This window comes from Molossus molossus, unplaced genomic scaffold (assembly GCF_014108415.1).
Source record: "Molossus molossus isolate mMolMol1 unplaced genomic scaffold, mMolMol1.p scaffold_m16_p_7, whole genome shotgun sequence".
Classification (NCBI taxonomy): domain Eukaryota; kingdom Metazoa; phylum Chordata; class Mammalia; order Chiroptera; family Molossidae; genus Molossus; species Molossus molossus.
Window position 1 is genome coordinate 36079898 of NW_023425401.1, and position 17621 is coordinate 36097518.

The 17621-nt window shown below is 40.3% G+C and overlaps 1 protein-coding gene across 6 annotated transcripts in view; it reads right to left on the minus strand.

Moving 5' to 3' along the window:
- Positions 1 to 17621, minus strand: part of CDK14 (cyclin dependent kinase 14) — a 595016-nt gene that overhangs the window by 391342 nt on the left and 186053 nt on the right. For all 6 annotated transcript variants that reach the window (XM_036246264.1, XM_036246270.1, XM_036246267.1 and 3 more), the window contains one exon: positions 12448 to 12527. In XM_036246264.1, coding sequence (XP_036102157.1) covers positions 12448 to 12527 — 80 coding nt within the window. The remainder of the gene's footprint in view (positions 1 to 12447; positions 12528 to 17621) is intronic.

Here is a 17621-nt window from a genome sequence, read left to right on the forward strand (position 1 = left end):
TAAAAGATCTTTCTTTTCTACAGCTGCATGGTATTCCATTGTGTACATATACCACTGCTTTTTTTATGCACTCATTTACTGATGGACACTTGGGCTGTTTCCAGATCTTAGCTATTGTAAATGGTACTGCTATGAACATACAGATACATATATTCTTTCTGAATGATCTTTCAGGCTTCTTAGGGTATATTCCTAGAAGTGGAATCACTGGATCAAATGGCAGTTCCGTTTTTAACTTTTTGAGGTAACACCATAGTGTTTTCCATAGTGGCTGCACCAGTCTGCATTCCCACCAGCAGTGTACTAAAGTCCCCTTTTCTCCACACTCTCGCCAGCACTTATTGTTTGATGCTTTGTTGATGACGGCCATTCTGACAATATGCTTCCATGAGCCTTTGTATTTCTGTAGTGTCAGCTGTTACTTCCCCTCTTTCGTTTCTGATTTTGTTTATTTAGTTTCTCTCTTTTTGTTTCTTGGTGAGTATATCCTCTTGTGGGATTGAACCTTTTAATATTATGTAGTGACTTTCTCTGTCTCTTATTATGGCCCTTGTTTTGAAGTCTGTCTTGTCAGATATGAGTATTGCTACACCAACTTTTTATTCATTTCCATTTGCTTGGAAAATTTTTTTCCATCCCTTCACTTTCATCCTGTGTGAGTTTTTTGTTGTGAGGTGGGTCTTTTGTAGACAGCATATATATGGGTAGTGTTTTCTTATCCAATCAGCTACCCTATGTCTTTTGATTGGAGCACTTAAGCCATTTACATTTAAGGTAATTATTGATAGATAGTTATTAGCTGCCATTTTAATTTTATGCCTGTGTTCCTCTCTCTCTCTCTCTCTCTCTCTCTCTCTGTTTCTTCTTTTTCTTACAACAGTCCCTTCAGCATTTCTTGCAGTGCTGGTTTGATGGTGGTAAATTCCTTTAGCTTTTTTTTTTTTTTTTAGCCGTTAAGCTCTTTAGTTCTCCTTCAATTTTCAATGATAGTCTTGCTGAATAGAGTAGTCTTGGATTCAGACCCTTGCCTTGCATTACTTTGTATGCTTCATGCCACTCCCTTCTGGCCAGTAGAGTTTCTATTGAGAAATCAGCTGACAGTCTAATGGGATCTCCCTTGTAGGTAACTTTGTCTCTCCCTTGCTTCAAGATTTTTATTTTGTCTTTAATGTTTGCCATTTTTATTATGATGTGTCTAGTTGTGGATCTTCTGGGGTTCATCCTGCTTGGGACTCTCTGTATTTCCTGGACTTGTGTGACTTTTTCCTTCACCAGTTTGGGAAAGTTTTCTGTCATTATTTCTTCAAACAGGTTCTCTATTCCTTTCTATGATTCTTTTCCTTCTGGTACCCCTATAATGTGAATGTTGTTACATTTTGTATTGTCCCACAGCTTCCTTAAACTCTCCTCCTGCTTTTTAAACTTTTTCTCCATTTGCTGCTCTATTTGGATGTTTTTCTCTACCTTGCCTTCTAAGTCATTGAATCAGTCTTCAGCTTCTTCTAATCTACTATTGAATCCTTCTAAGGTATTTTTCATAACAGCTATGTCATTCTTTATTTCCTCTTGATTTTTATGCATAGCTTCTACCTCTTTTTTTAAGCTGAAGTAGTTCCCAGTGAGCTCTTCATAATTCTTATTAAGTTGCTTATATTTCTTACCAAATTGTTTGAGCACCCTTAAAATCATTGCTTTGAATTCTTTATCTGACCAGTTGCTTTCTTCCATTTTCTATAGTTCCTTTTCTAGTGATTCCTCTTTTTCTTTCCTTTGGGTGTTGTTTCTTTGTCTCCCCATTTTAGCCGTCTGGTAGCTCTAGACCTGGTGGGGGATGTTTGGATGTGTAGGCAGCTCACTGTATATTAAATAAGGCTACTGTGCCTCCCAGACTGCTCTGTTGCATGTCGCCTCTTGCCTACTGAGGATCCTGGAGGACTGACTACTGGGGGCCGGTACTGGTGTGTCCTGGCAGGTGCTGCAGCTGGACTGTGTGGGCCCCTCTGAAGCTGTGTTCCCAGCTGGTCGCTGGTGCCAGGTGTAGCTGTATTGCTCAGGCTCTGCTGGGGCCACACTCCCTGCCTGCACCTTGGGAGGCTGGGGCACACAGGGGCCCTCTTGAGCACCAGCTTCCAGCTGGACCTGTGAGCAGCTATGTTGTACAGGCCCTACTGGAAGCCTGGTTCCCCACTGATCTTGTGAGCAGCTGGGTTGTACAGGCCCCGTTGGAGCCTGTGCTTCCCACTGATCCCGTGGGGAGCTGGATCGCACTGGCCCCTCTCAAGCCCTGGTTCCACACCACTCTTGTGAGCCGCTGGGTCACACAGGCCCCTATGGATCCCCGGCTTCCCACCGCTCTGTGGACAGCTGTGTTGCACAGGCCCCTATGGAGCCCCAGGTCCAGCCGCTGGTGGCTGAGGAGTGCTGCTGCCCAGTGGGGCTCAGCTCCTGCTCAGCCTTTGCTGTAGTTTTTGAGGATGGTTCTCTGCTGCTGGTCTGTGCTTCTGTTGCCTGGGGATGGATGTCTGCTCCCCAGCCTCTGTTGCTGGGGGTATATCTCGACTTTGATCGGGCTGCTACTGCGATGGACAGTGCTGGTCTTCCAGCCATTTGCAGTTTCCGCAACCGGCACCTTGACAGCTCCACTACTGTGCACTGGTTTGTGTTGACACAGAGTGTCTACTGGTCCGATGGTGCCAGGTGTGCTGTTGGGCTCGGGTTGCTGGGCCCTAGTCGCTCCCACTGCCTCCTCCCAGGGAAGACCCGGGATCTTCCAAAATGGTGGGACCTCCCCGAGGCGCAAGGAGAAGGGCGCTGAAGGGCTGCTGCCCACAGTAGCCGGCTGCTCCGTCCACAGCACAGGAACCTTCTGCTCCGCGGCTCTGCACTGCTCGGGTTTGGTCGTCCACCTTCACCTCCACTCACACTCTCACACACTCGCTCACTCTCTCACACACTCACCCTCCCTCCAGTCCTGCCCGCCACCATCTTCAGCTTTTTCAGTCAATAATACTTTTTTAAAAACAAAAATGCAAATCAACAACAAAAGAGCCTATATAGAATGAACCAAGAACAAATCACCTTGAAGAAAGTTAATGCATCCATTCATTTGTCTGATAATGTATACTTAGTAAAGAGATAGCAATGAAGAGTCTGATCAAAGCCACTTACAGTCTTTTTTTTCTCCTAAGCTTCCCAAAGGGCAATGCATGTCCCAGTCCACTATTACATACAAATCTGTCTGTGAAACAGAGAGGAATAAACACCAGTGGTGGGTTGAATTAGTGTCTCCCCAAAATTTATGTTCACTCAGAACCTCACAATGTAACCTTATTTGCAAACAGTGTCTTTGCAGCTGTAATTAGCTAAGATGAAGACATACTATTTTAAGGTAGGCCTTAAGTCCAGCAACTGCTCTTCCTGTAAGAACAGGAAAAAACACAAGTACGAAGACCATGTGATGACAGAGACAGATTGTAATGATGTAGGAACAAGCTAAGGAACATCAAGGCTTGCTGGGAGCCAATGGAAGCCAGAAAGAGACAAGAGAAGATTCTCCCCGAGATCCTTCAGAGGGAGTACATCCTGCCAATACCTTGATTTTGGACTTCTAGCCTTCAGAACTGTGAGAGAATAAATTTCTGTTCTTTTAAGCCCTAGGAAAGTAATAGACTACCCCAAACATGAAATGTAAAAAATGAAACTCAGACTGGTTCATTGCTGATTGAATTACAACTCAGATATCAAAGCTAATATTCAATCTTCAGAAGCAATTATATCAGACAACTACAAGGAAAAAGAATTGTGATTAAAAGCAGCAACAAAAATAAATAAAGAGCCGCCCTGGCCATTTTGCTCAGCGGTTAGAGCGTTGGCCTGTGGTCCAGAGAGACCTGGGTTTGGTTCCCGCTAAGGGCACGTACCTTGGTTGCGGTTTGTCCCCGGCCCTGGTTGGGTTGTGTGGTTGGCAGCCACTCGATGTGTCTCTTTCACGTCGATGTTTCTCTCTCTCTCTTTCCCTCCCATTATCTGAACAAAATATGGAAAAGTGTCCTCAGGTGAGGATAAAAAAAAAAAAATTAAAAAATAAATAAAAGAGCCTATGACATAAGACAAATGCAATGACAAAAATCAAATAGCAAACACCAAAACGTTTCATGCACGATTAAAATCAGCCTTATTTTCTATTTTATTACTTCACCAAATTTATAAAAACAGTAACAATAACATAGATATTATATACCAAATTTGCTGTACTATTAAAATATTTAGTTATATAATTAAATGACAATTATACAATTAAATAACAATAAAAAAGATCAATTATTCATTTTGTTAGCAGTTTAACTATTTCTACATAAAAAGATGTTGTCTTTCTTTCTTAACCTCCTCTTTAATTTCCACCTACCTCTGCCTTTCTAGGTACTGGACTATTCTAGCCCAGCCAGTGTGGCTCAGTGAACTGAGGATCCTCCCATGGACTGAGAGGTTCCGATTCGATTCCCGGTCAGGGCATGACGTGCTAAGATTGCAGGCTCGATCCCCAGCAGGGGGCCTGCAGGAGGTAGCTGATTGATGTATCTCTCTCACATAGATGTTTCTCTCTCTCTCTCCCTTCCTCTCTCTCTAAAAAGTCAATAAAAACGTATTTTAAGAAAAGGATACATTCCAATAATGAGTTCCATACTCTACATGCAGAGTCTACAGCTTACCGCTGTACTGGGCTTTTGCTTCCCCATGCCCAGACTGTCCCTGAGCTCCTCTTGACCCTGTTTCCTTTCTGTTTTGGACCTTCGCTTGCCCTACATGGATGTTGCCCCACTATACTCACTGAATAATGTGCCTGCACTTTCATAAACAAGCTTTCCCCCTACATTCACCTCCCCTAAAATCTATCTTTTTTGCTTATTTTAATTTAATGGCAATAATGTAACCCTCTGTTTGAAACAAATATGCAGTCTAAATTCAAATTTTCTACTGAAAATCTCTCTGTCCTAGTGTAAAGTTTACGTGTGGGCTCTGGAGTGTGAATGGCTGGATTCAACCCGCGCACTAGCTATGACCTTGAGCCGCTGGCCTCTCCAAGTCCCACTTTCTTCACCTTCAACTAGAACAAATGAAACTGCGCCCCTTGAGGGTGTAGTGAGAATGAAGGGAGACTAGGCCCCGACCCTGTGTGCACAGTGTGTAAACACACACAAAATACTGTTCATTGACACTGTTACTATTATAATGTTAAACTGTTCTCTATTAGAGTATCTCCATTTCTCTCCAAGCATAACCCTCACTTAGGAAAACTATGTATTAGATACTCAAGAATCCACAAAAGGAGACAAGTGGTTCCTTCACTTTCATTTCTCTTCTGGGGAAATCTTAGCCAAAACAAACAAACAAAAAAACTTTGGACATCTAGACTATTACAGAGTAAGAACACACACATTTTTAAGTTATTTTCAAGCGGGCACATCCTAAGACATTCCATCTACTTCCTTTCAAGCCTATCTCCCAATTCTTCATCAGTACCACTAAAAACCATGAGGATGTCATATAAAGATTTTAAATTAAGAGAGAAAAGCTGGCCCTCACACTGCTACTTCATTCTCTAAGCAGCAGAGACAGAATGAGCGTCAAAGTATCTGAACCGGAATGAAGCCATTAAGCACTCTAGCTCTATGAGATAAAATTCAAAGTCCACCTTCGGACACAAATCTGGGTAAGATTAGGGTTGCTTACAAGTATTTGCACTTTAGGTGACTATTACGTGTTAAAGTCTGAATTCCCAGGTAAGCTTGTACATGGCAAGCAGCCTTCAAGTGTTACTTGCACAGTGTTTTCTACTTTGAAATCTTCCTGCTGTTGACATTTTGCGAATAAGGAAACTGACCAAAACAGCAGAAAAGAGGCCAACGAAAATTAAAGCGTTTCATTGCAATTGCAGAAGCCACGCTACTCCCTCATCGATGTAAAAATGTACAAGTGAACGCATTGCCAGCATCTCCCACCTTCCGTCCTAAATATTTCAAGCTCTACCACTAGCCGCACAGAGGAGTTACTGTGCACAGATTTCTAGGAGTATTAATAGCAAAAGGTTATGAGCATTGGTGACAGCTTCTGTTTCCACACATGAATTGCAGAAAAATAAGACTATGAAAGGCAGGAATGAGAAGGCAAAGACACAAATAACCAAAACTGACCCAGAGTTTAATTCTTATTATTATTATAGCATCATTTCTATCCACTCAAAAGTCAGATTTTATTAGGAAACCTTAATATTTTACTCAAAAAAAAAAAAAATACAATGTCATTTTGCGATCAGTTCCTCTAGATGTCAACAATTCCTGTTTCACTCTCTGATATCCAGAGCAGCAATCTCTGAATTTAAAGACTCCTTAGGAAATGAAAACCACAGTGCAGAGGTAGACAGTTTCTAAGAGATGACACAAACCAGCTCCTTGTTCTACAAGTAGGGTCACTGGGGTCCAAAGCCATTGGGTGGTGTTATGGACTGAATTGTGTCCCCTAAAATTCATATGCTGAAGTGCTAACCCTAGCACCTCAGAACATGACTGTATTTGAAGATAGGAATTTTCCAGAGGTAGTTAAGGAGAAGTCATTAGAGTGGGCCCCAATCCATTATGACTGGTGTCCTTACAGGAAGAGGAAATTTGGACACAGGCAGGTATAGAGGGAAGACGATGTGAAGACATGGGAGAAGATGACCGTCTACAGGCCAAGGAGAGAGTCTTGAAACAGATCCTTCCCTCGTGGCCCCTAGAAAGTGGGCCCTTACACCTTGACCTTGGACTTCTAGACGCCAGAACCGTGAGGCGATACATTTCTGCTGTTTACGCCACTGAATCTGTGATATTTGGTTACGGCCCTACCAAACTAATAACAGATGACTTGCCTTATATTGTGAGGTGATGAAAAACAAAATCAGGATCACTACCCAGCATCCCAGACTCTAATATCCATGGGGCTTTCCCCCTCACGACACTGCCTTGCAACTTAACTCCCTGATTTCACTCCAAACTCTCTCCCACAAAAAATAGGACTCTTGTTCAATTTGTTTAAATCCATGCTAAATATATATACTATTTAGGCTGAAGTCTTGTGAGCTACACTTCCACGTCGCCAACAGGACACTTTCATACAGATGACTCATGAACTCAACATGCCTAAAACCCAAATCAACTACCCTCAAAGTTAGTATGGCACTGTTTTGATCTGAGAGCATCTAGGTACCAGATCCAACTCCTTGGACAAGTCATCTAATCTCTCTGAGCCTCAATTCCATATTTATAAAATACAGATTCTATAAACAATATAAATTCTATCCAAAAAATAACCTTCAAAGGGCTAAGTGAGGATGAAATTGCATAACAGCCCTTTCAAATTGTAAAGAGTTAAAAGCAGTTCCCCCAGGTAGTTACAGACTATTTCTCCCTCTGGCATCATTTTTATTACACACTCAAACTCAAAACCATTGATATTTCCCTCTCAAATAATCTATAATCAATAATTCACCTAGCTCTGACCATTTTTCCTCTACCTATCATTCTTTGTCCCTTTGCAATAAACCTGGCTCTTCATCATTTCAAATCTGCACTACTTTGAATGACTAATTTATCAGCTTCCAGGTTCCTTCTTATCTAATCTAGATCCTATCCTAATATCAGATTTACCTTTCTAATATACTCAGCTCAAAAGTCAGAAGCTCTCCAACCCACAAAAAGGGTCCCAACTGCAGAGCCAGCCCTGCATTCTACAACAGAACTGACTCCCAGGGACAGCTCCTGAGCTTATCTCCAGGCTTGCCATGCGCCCAGAGGCCTTGCCTCATATCCGGGCAACATAAACAGATAACTCATCAACAACTTTAATGGACCCTACCTGCTTCTTTCACTGGACCTCCCACTGATGGACCCGACTGTCGCAACTGGATCAGGAATGTCATGATGAACTGCCTCTTAACAGGCACCAACAACAAGGTGAGGTTGGTTAATTCCAGGGAGCAGGCTTGCTACTCAGTTTCATTTTCTTCCTGCTTCTCCTGGCCTGGCATCTCTTTACCACTCTTCTACTTTCCCAACATTCAGGGTTTCCCGTAAGTAAATTCACTAGCACTCCTAACCTTGCCTCCCTCCACAGCTCAACTGGAACTCACCTCTCCATCTCAGCCAGTGGTTTCCAGTCTCGTCAGACCCAATACCTTCTTTACATAACAAATACCACAGTGAAATAAAATTCATAGATATGAGTCTGTGAGCAACCATAATTTTGAATATTTATATAATTTCAAATATATACATATATTAGTATATAAATGAAATGCAAAAGAGAAATAGAAAAATTATTTATAACAAAATGATATATTGAAATATATAAATAGTCAGGCACAACTATACTGGAAATCATAATAAAGAACGGTGCTCACATCTGTATACAGAATAAGCATGAATACAACCACTACAAATTTAGACGGTTTGAGAGTGTTATATCAGCAACTTAATTAACACAAGCAACATTGCCATTAGGTAAATAAATACCTTTCCAGAACGGTAAACAAATTTTAGAAAAATTTTAAACAAAACACAATTTTCCTTCGATTTACACTGTAGCTGTATTCCTAGAAAATTTGGTGTGTATTAAACATGTGCAGAGCATACACTGGGTTTATATATGAAATAGTTGGATAATAGCCTAAGACAAATACAAACAGGTTTTCACCTGCATGAATGCCGAGTAGGACATTCAAAAGGCTTATGGGACATAAAACAATTGTTCACTGTATTAAAGCAGGAGTTGAGAAACTTTGTAAAGAGCCAGACAGTAAATATTTTAGGTTTTGTGGGCCACATACTCTGTCACAGTCACCTGATTCTAAGAAAGCAGACACTGACAATACATAAATGAATAGAAGTGCTGTGTTCAAATAAAAGTTTATTTTTAGCTCAGCCAGTGTGGCTCAGTGGATTGAGCATCATCCCATGGACTGAGAGGTCCTGGTTCGATTCCTGGGCAGGATGCATGCCCAGGCTGCAGGCTCCATTCCCAGTGGGGGGGGTGTAGGAGGCAGCCAACAGATGTTTCTCACACCAATGTTTCCCTCTCTCTCTCTCTCCCCCCCTCCTCCTCTTTCTCTCAAATAAATAAATAAAAACATTTTTAAAATTTTTTATTTTCAAAAACTGGCAGAGGGACCCAGATTGTAGTTTCCCTACTTCTGTATTCGAGTGTCCTACATATTGCAGAATACCCAGCTCTGATGCTCTAACTGCTAGTTACACTATCCAATTATTGTGGTGATACCTTCTATGGAGCCATAACCATCCCCCCCTCCCACACCCACCAAATGAGAACTCCTGACCCATTCACTGTCCTTGAGCTTTCTGGTCTCAGCTCCTCAATCTACTCTCCACTGCTTATCCCTCATGCCTAATTCAAGACCCTCCTGCCACCTCACCTCCCTTGACTAATGGAGGAATTGATTTAAAACTTACAATCTTTTAGAAATGATCTGGCACTGAAATGCCACCTAATGTTGTTTTTCAAATTATTATCTGTGTGTTCTGCCTCCCACCTAGAAGGCAGATTCCTTGAGGCACAGTCTGTGTCGAACACTCTGTCGTATTTATAGACTGCAGCGCAATGACTTTCTTGAAGTCACGCAGTAAATATCACGATTACCATGCTAGATGTTGAGGATACAGCAATGAACAATCAGACAAGGGTCCTGACCTCACGAAGATTATATACTAGTAGAGAGGAGCGCAAATAATTAATGTCAGATTCCAGTATAAACTATGAAGAAAACAGGGTGGTGACATGGTGAGTAAAAATGGGTAAGGAGGTGGTCAGCTGCCCTTTTAGATAAAAGAGTCAATGGAAATTTGTCTGAAAAGAAAATATATGAACTGACACCTGGCCTATGAGAAGAGCCAGAGAAGAACATTCCAGCCGTGGCCAACACTCATGTAAAACCCCTGACACAGGAGATCTTGTAGCATGTTTGGGGAAAAACACGTCATACGGTACTTGAAACGGCAGCTTTCAAATAATATGATTTAGGTTTTTAAAAAGATTATGCTGGTTACAGAGTAGAGAAGGGATAAATAGGAAGATAAAAGATGACGTGGAGAGTGTAATTAAACAACTTACAGAAGTCTAAGCAAGAGCTGATGATGCCCTGGACTAGGGGTGGCTATAAAGACAATGAAAGTAGACCGATTTGAGATGTTTTAGTGAAGTAACTTATAGGACTCCTTCATGGGCAAGATTTGGGGAGGAGCAGCAATGGGTGCTGCTATAACTAATACTGGGTGAAAATGATTTCAGTGATGGTGTGGAGGACATGAGTTCTATTTGGATATGTTAAGTTTTTTTTTTTTTTAATCCTCACCCAAGGACATTTAGAGTGGGAGGGGGAGGTAGAGTGGGAGGGAGAGAGAGAGAGAAACATCGATGTGAAAAGGACAGATCGAGTGGTTGCCACCCGCACGACCCAACCAGGGCCGGGAACAAACTGCAACCAAGGTACATGCCCTTAGCAGGATCCGAACCCAGGTCTTTCTGGACCACAGGCCAATGCTCTAACCACTGAGCAAAACCGGCCAGGGCTGGATGTGTTAAGTTTGAGATGACTGTTACACACTGATTGCTTTTTCAAGATTGAACCAGCCTTGCATTCCTGAAATAAACCTCAGTTGGTAGTTATATATTATCCTTCCTATATATTACTGGATTCAAGAGGAAATGCCAAGTAATGGATATATGAGAATGGAGACAAAGACAAGGTCTTGGCAAAGAGAGATATGTATAGGTCATCAGCTTATCGTTGCTATTTAAAGTCCTGAAATAATAAAATCACATTGGAAGAGATTTGATTAGAGAAAAAAAAGGCCCCTTGCCTGTCCCAAAATGCCCTAATATTTAGAAAAGGAACCAGCAAAAGAAAGAGAAAAACTACCTACTTGGAAGATCTGATGTCACCAAGGAGAATGTTTCAACCATGTATGACCTGCTAAAAGGTTTGATAAATTAAGGACAGGTGTCTATTTGTTTTGGCAATAAGGAGGTCATTGATTAACCTTATAAAAACATGCTCAGCTAAACAGGAATTATGAAAACCAAACTGAAGTGGTATGAAAAAAAGAGAATGAAAGGTAAAAAAGTGAAAACAGAAAGAAGACTTCCAAAATAATGTAAATAATAAAAACAGTTGTGGAAAACAATCAAACCAGTAATACACTACATTTACTTCACCAATACCTTAATAATACTATAGCAGTAAATCAATGATATTTATACTTCACTGTAGATCAACAAAACAAGTAGCTGTGGTTCCTTCAGCACAAGAACAAACTGAATTTTTAAGTCAAGATAATATATATTTTCAAAAATGCAGTAGAGAGAAAGCTACTAATACTAAAAGTTCTGATACTGAATTTAAAAGTTCCCACTAATGCCCTGGTCAGTTTGGCTCAGCAGTTAGAGCATGGGCCCAAGGACCAATGAGTCACGGGTTCAATTCTGGACAAGGGCATATACCTCGGTTGCAGTTTGTCCCCAGCCGTGGTCGGGGTCATGTGGGAGGCAATCAGTAGATATATCCCTCTCACGTCGATGTTTCTCTCTCTCTCCCTCTCTTCCTCCTTCCCACTCTATCCGAAGATAAAAAAAATATCCTTGGGTGAGGATTCAAAAAAAAAAAAAAATCTATAAGTCAAAAAGAAAAATCAAATAAAAATGTAGTAAGGGATAAAACAAAGAAATCAAGAAAGAATATAGATGAGTAATAAGACAGTATGATCCTCCTTCCTTTATTTATTTATTTATTTATTTATTTATTTATTTATTTATTTATTTATTTATTTTACTCCTCACCCAAGAATATGTTTAGAGAGAAGAAGGGGGAGAGAGAGAGAAACATCAATGTGATAGAGAAACGTCAATCAGTTGCCTGCTGTATACAGCCCAAATGGGGATCAAACCCTAAACCTAGGCATGTGCCCTGAGCGGGAATTGAACCCGCAACCTTTTGGTACACGGGAGATGCTCCAACCAACTGAGCCACCCAGCCAGGACTGATCCCTCATTTGTAAGGAATTTCCTTACAGTCATGAATACAGAGTAAAGCTAGATTAATATGCACCTCAGGAGCTCTGCAAACCAAATCAGATATATACAATTCCTCAGTCAGGTAGTGAACATCAATACACAGCAGCACATTTTCCCACACTTCAGTATGCAGCAGGATGCTCTCATTTTATTCAACATGACTTGATATGATGGCAAGAGGTACTGATCTTTAAATTTCAGTTCACACATTCCAATAAGAGATATAACCACATAATTTAAAAACTCAACATATTCAGAGATGCATAATTTTTAAACAGCTACAGGTATCATGCAAACACAAAAGCAGAGATAACAAGAGAAAAGACCTACCTTCCCTGATAGCTGTAAAAGGTGTACCTTCTTCTTCTTGCAGCCTGATCACCTTCAGGGCTACCAACTTCCCATTTACCCTGGGGGGAAAAAAAAAGGAAAAATGAGAAAAAAAATCCATGAAAATCTGTTCCTGTTATGGTTCTAATTTTCTTCCTTACAATTTATATTTTTGCACTGAAAATGTCAGTGACTCAATTATGCCACCACAACAAGATTAATTTCAGTAAGGCTAGGAATTCTACATCATCATCATAAATATTCACACTCTACTCCATTTCAAATATTCATACTAGCACAGTCCACAATTTAACTGAAGTTTTCTCTGATTCATTCTTCCAGAATGAAACTAGTGCTTAACAAAATCACCATGGGCCAGCCAGTGTGGCTCACTGGTTGGGCATTGACCCATGAACACCCCAAGCACCAAGAGGTTGCAGGTTTGATTCCCAGTCAGGGCACAAGCCAGGTTGTGGGCCTGATCCTCATTGGGGGGGCATGTAGGAGGCACCAACTGATGTTCTCTCTCTCACTAATGTTTCTATCTCTCAGGTAGCAACTGATGTTTTCTCTCTCACTAATGTTTCTATCTCTCTCTCCCTCTCCCTTCCTCTCTCTAAAAATCAATAAAGAAAAATTTTTTTTTAAAAAAACACCATGCTCTGTCAATTATTCTCAGATTAATGAAAAATTAAGCAGTCAGCCTTGGCCAGTTTGGTTCAGCGGTTAAAGCGTCGACGTGCAGACCAGAAAGTCCTGGGTTCAGTTCCCACTAAGGGCACGTACCTTGGTTGCAGTTTTTCCCTGGCCCCAATTGGGGTCATGTGGGTGGCAGCCAGTCGATTTGTCTCTTTAACATTGATGCTTCTCTCTCTCTCTTCCCCCCTCTCTCCCTCCCGCTCCATTTGTAGATAAATGCAAAAAATGTCCTCTGGTGAGGATTAAAAAAATTTTTTTTTAAATCAAGCAGTCAAAATAACTCTTTGTTTCTCCAATAGCTCCTTTGTTTCTTTTGCTGAAATGTCATCTTCAGTCCTAAATTGAGGTCATTCAATTCCCAGGGACAGAAACTTGATACTCAGCTTTCCCTCTTCCTTCTACCCTCTTCCTTCCTTTCCCTTCTTCCTTTCCTTTCCCTTCACCCTCCCTTCCTCCCTCTCCCTCCTGTCCTCCCTCTCAACATCCACCATTCCTCCTTTTTCACGATTTTTTCTTACTGGAGCATCCTAAAATTGTATTTGGTCTGACTGTGTTTTAGAATACAGTGTATCATCCAAGTAAAAATTATGAATATCTTACTATTACAAGGTTACACAAGACCTATCCAAAGCAGATGGTTCTTCCAGACACATTCTAAATGTGTATCAGCTCTAATTAACAGCAAGAATGCGTTAGGCAGATAACTTTTATCCAGTCAATTCTGTTAACAAAGACATGACTGCGTATATTAGTTTTCTACTTGAATGCTCTATTTTCTATCTTTACTGGGCCATTAAATGTGCAAATTTGACAGATTTTGTTCATTAAAATAGGTAAAACATGCACACATTAAAATATGTTGTAAAAAAAAAAAATACAAGAAGGCATTTGATGAATAATAAATCTCCCTACCATCCTCCCTCCGTCCCCCAGCTCCCATCCTCTGAGGTCACCACTTAACATCATTCACGTATACTTAAATACACACACACACACACACACACACACACACAGGGGTGGGCGGAAGTAGGTTTATAGTTGCTCATATGGAAAATAATACAATAATACATAATAATACAAGAAAGTCTGGCATGGCCAGTGTGGCTCAGTTGGTTGCAGCATCCTCCTGTGCACCAAAAGGTTTTAGGTTCGATTCTCAGTCAGGACATATACCTAGGTTGCTGGTTTGATGTCCAGTGGAGGTGCATATGGGAGGCAACCCATTGATGTTTCTCTCATACATCCATGTTTCTCTCTCTCTAAAATCATTAAAAACATATCCTCTGGTGAGGATTAAAAAAAACAATTATAGGCCCAGCTGGTGTGGCTCGGTGGTTGAGCATCGACTCATGCACCAAGAGGTCACCAGCTCGATTCCCAGTCAGGGCACATGCCCGTGTTGTGGGCCCGATCCCCAGTGGGGGGCATGCAAAAGGCAGCTAATCAATGTTCTTTCTCATCAATGTTACAATCTCTCTCTCCCTCTCACTTCCTCTCCCTCTCTCAAATCAATAAAGAAAAAAAAAAACCAAACAATTATAAACTGTTTTTCATACTTACAACTGTAAATCTATTTTTCTTACCCCATATATATGTGTATATATATACATATATATATACACACACACATATATATACACATATACACACATAAAAGCACACATACATACGTAATACATACACATATATACATACACAAATGGCAGTAAGCCATACAGAGTACACTGCATATAGTTTTTATCACTTAATGTATTTTGGTGACTTCCTCTTAAATTCATGGAAAACTGTATCCTGCTTTCGAAAGACCACAGGGTATTCCTTTGCATGAATGTGGTAAACTTCACTCGGTCCTCGTCGTCTACTGATAGGCCCTTGGCATGTTCCCGACTTTTTGCTACTAAAACAATGATGCAGTAAGTATTTCTGGACATGTAATTTCATCTATGTAAAAATATGTCTGTTAGATAAATTCCTAAGAGTAAAATTGCAAGATGAAAATGTATGTGCATTTCTAAATTCTAATTCTGCTGAATATTGGGAAATTATCCTGCACAGAGTCTGAATCAATTTACACTTCCTATAGCAAATGACAAGAGCTTCTGTTCCCCCTTCACCTACACTATGTTATCAACCCTTAAATTTGGAAATCCGCTAGATGAAAAAAGGGTTTCTCGCTGCAATTTAAATTGCAACCAAAGATCTTTCAAGATTATGGAACTAGCAAAGGAGAACTGAGTCTGAAATGAAGAATTTGAATGTCTCTTTTTAAAGAATTAAATCCACTTGGTCTGTTTTTGCTCCAAAAACTGCCTCAAATACGAAACTCGAAAAGCCAAGGAATTTATCACGGCCCGGCCACCCTCCTGGCACTCCTCATTAAACTCATTGTTGAAATACAGTATTGGTTACAGTACTCAAATAAGGAGGTCTGATTATAGGAGTCCACAATGTGCCCTCTACAGGGTGTCTATGTTTCCTTGCGTTTCAGCTGGAAGGTCAGACCTGCTGCTTTGCTGCCCTGCCATTCTCTCTGAGTGCCTTGCTGCAACGTTCTCATCCTGAGTGTGCTCGGGGTCCCAGGTGCGGGCAGAACATCCATATGCACATGCAGTTCAACTGGAGACTACCTGGTGCTCTTCACTTTGTCCTTTAGGACTAAGGGGGACCTTCGGCGGGGCCTCAGGCTGGGATGTAGTCAGTGCCGACATCTGCACAGCTTTTTCTCAGCCCAGTTGAGCTCATCACTAACTCCCTGGGGAGGCAATAACTGATTCCAGGAACTGCTTGGAATTTTCCCCTCATTTACTGATATTTTCCCCTCACCCATAAAACACACACGCAACCTTCTTCTCACAAAGCTTTCCCATATCCCTTGAGATTGTTAACGTATATGTACCAGGAACTGAATCTCAGAATACAGAGAATTCCTGTTTTTGAAGGTTTATACACTTAAAAAGCACTCTCAGACCATGAAGACATGCTTGTCTTGTACACTGAAAAGAGATAAACCTCCAATTGAGCCAACACTCACTCTTTTAAAGCAATTAGAAATGGAACACCTTTAATCTCATAGACTAATGTACGTTATTTTTGCTGCAGAAAAAAAATTTGAACATATATACTATGATAATTGCATAGAAGAACAAGATCTAGTGGGTGTGGCTCAGTTGGTTGGCATGTCATCTTGTACACCGAAAGGCTGTGGGTTTGAACCCCGGTCCGGGCATTAATAGAAGGCAGTCAATGTTCTTTCACATTTCTCTCTCTTTCTCTCTCCACCCGCCCCTCCCCCACCTCTACCTTCCTCCCTCCCTCCTCTTCTCTCTAAAATCAATAAGCATATCCTCAGGTGAAGATTTTAAAAAATAAAAGAACAAGATTCAGGTTAATGGGATTCTGATTCTGAAGCATAATTCTCCATGAATTAAACCTCCAAGTATTAACTGATTATAGTTATGATAATCACAACAGTTAGAGACATTGAGATTTTGTGTTACATCACAAAGTCTCAGTGTCTGTAACTCACACAATGTTGCATGTCAAATTTACTCAATCAAAAAAAGTATCGCTTTCAAAAATTTCAGAAATCTCAAACTTTTATAAAGCTTCCGCATCTGTCATGTTTGGTTTAAATGTTTATTTTCTTTTTTTCAAATTAAAGAAGCAGTCTCTTTGTTTTTGATGCATGCATATATGGGAAACTTTCATTTCCTTAAAGTTTTAGAATTTGTAGAATGTTTTGTAAATTAAACTTTTTGCACCCAATAGACAGGTTTCAAAACTCTCACTATCCTTTAATAATATGAGCTCAGATCACTGTATCTTCCTCTTCTACAACTGCTTCATTGGTTTTCCATTAAGAATCATATTGATTATCAAATTGCTCTTTAACCTAAGAGTCATTGTACCTTTCTGCTTTCTTAATTAGTTTTTCTCTACATGTCTAGACACTCACCAACTACTGAATCACTCAGTTCAAAAATCTAGTAAATTGTTAAGTCACTGGCCCCACTTTGGTAAAGGTACCTTTGGAAAAAAACATTACGATGTTCTAATGTTCAATCTTCGATGTATACATTTTTTTAAACTTTACTATGGGCTGAAATAACTGAAATTCTAAGTTACTGTTCTAACAAAATGTCAGTTTTTAAAGATATCAAAAAAAAAAAGGCTGTTATTATATGAAAAACAAACTAAAAATTGTATCTAATAATTACCTGTGGGCTTAAGCCATTTTATTAAAGATTCAAAACACAGGCTTCAAACACTGATTTAAGTTCTTTAGAATAATTACAAAATTCAAATTGAATCAATAAATTAGAGCTGTTTACAGGAAAACATTGAAGATTCCTCTTTAACAAGTCTTATTAATTAAATCAAAAGCTAATGAACAGAAGGCAATCAAGGCTTGATTGGCAATGGAGACATAAATCAGGTAAATAACGTAGTTAAAAATAAATGCTTTAAATTGTGTT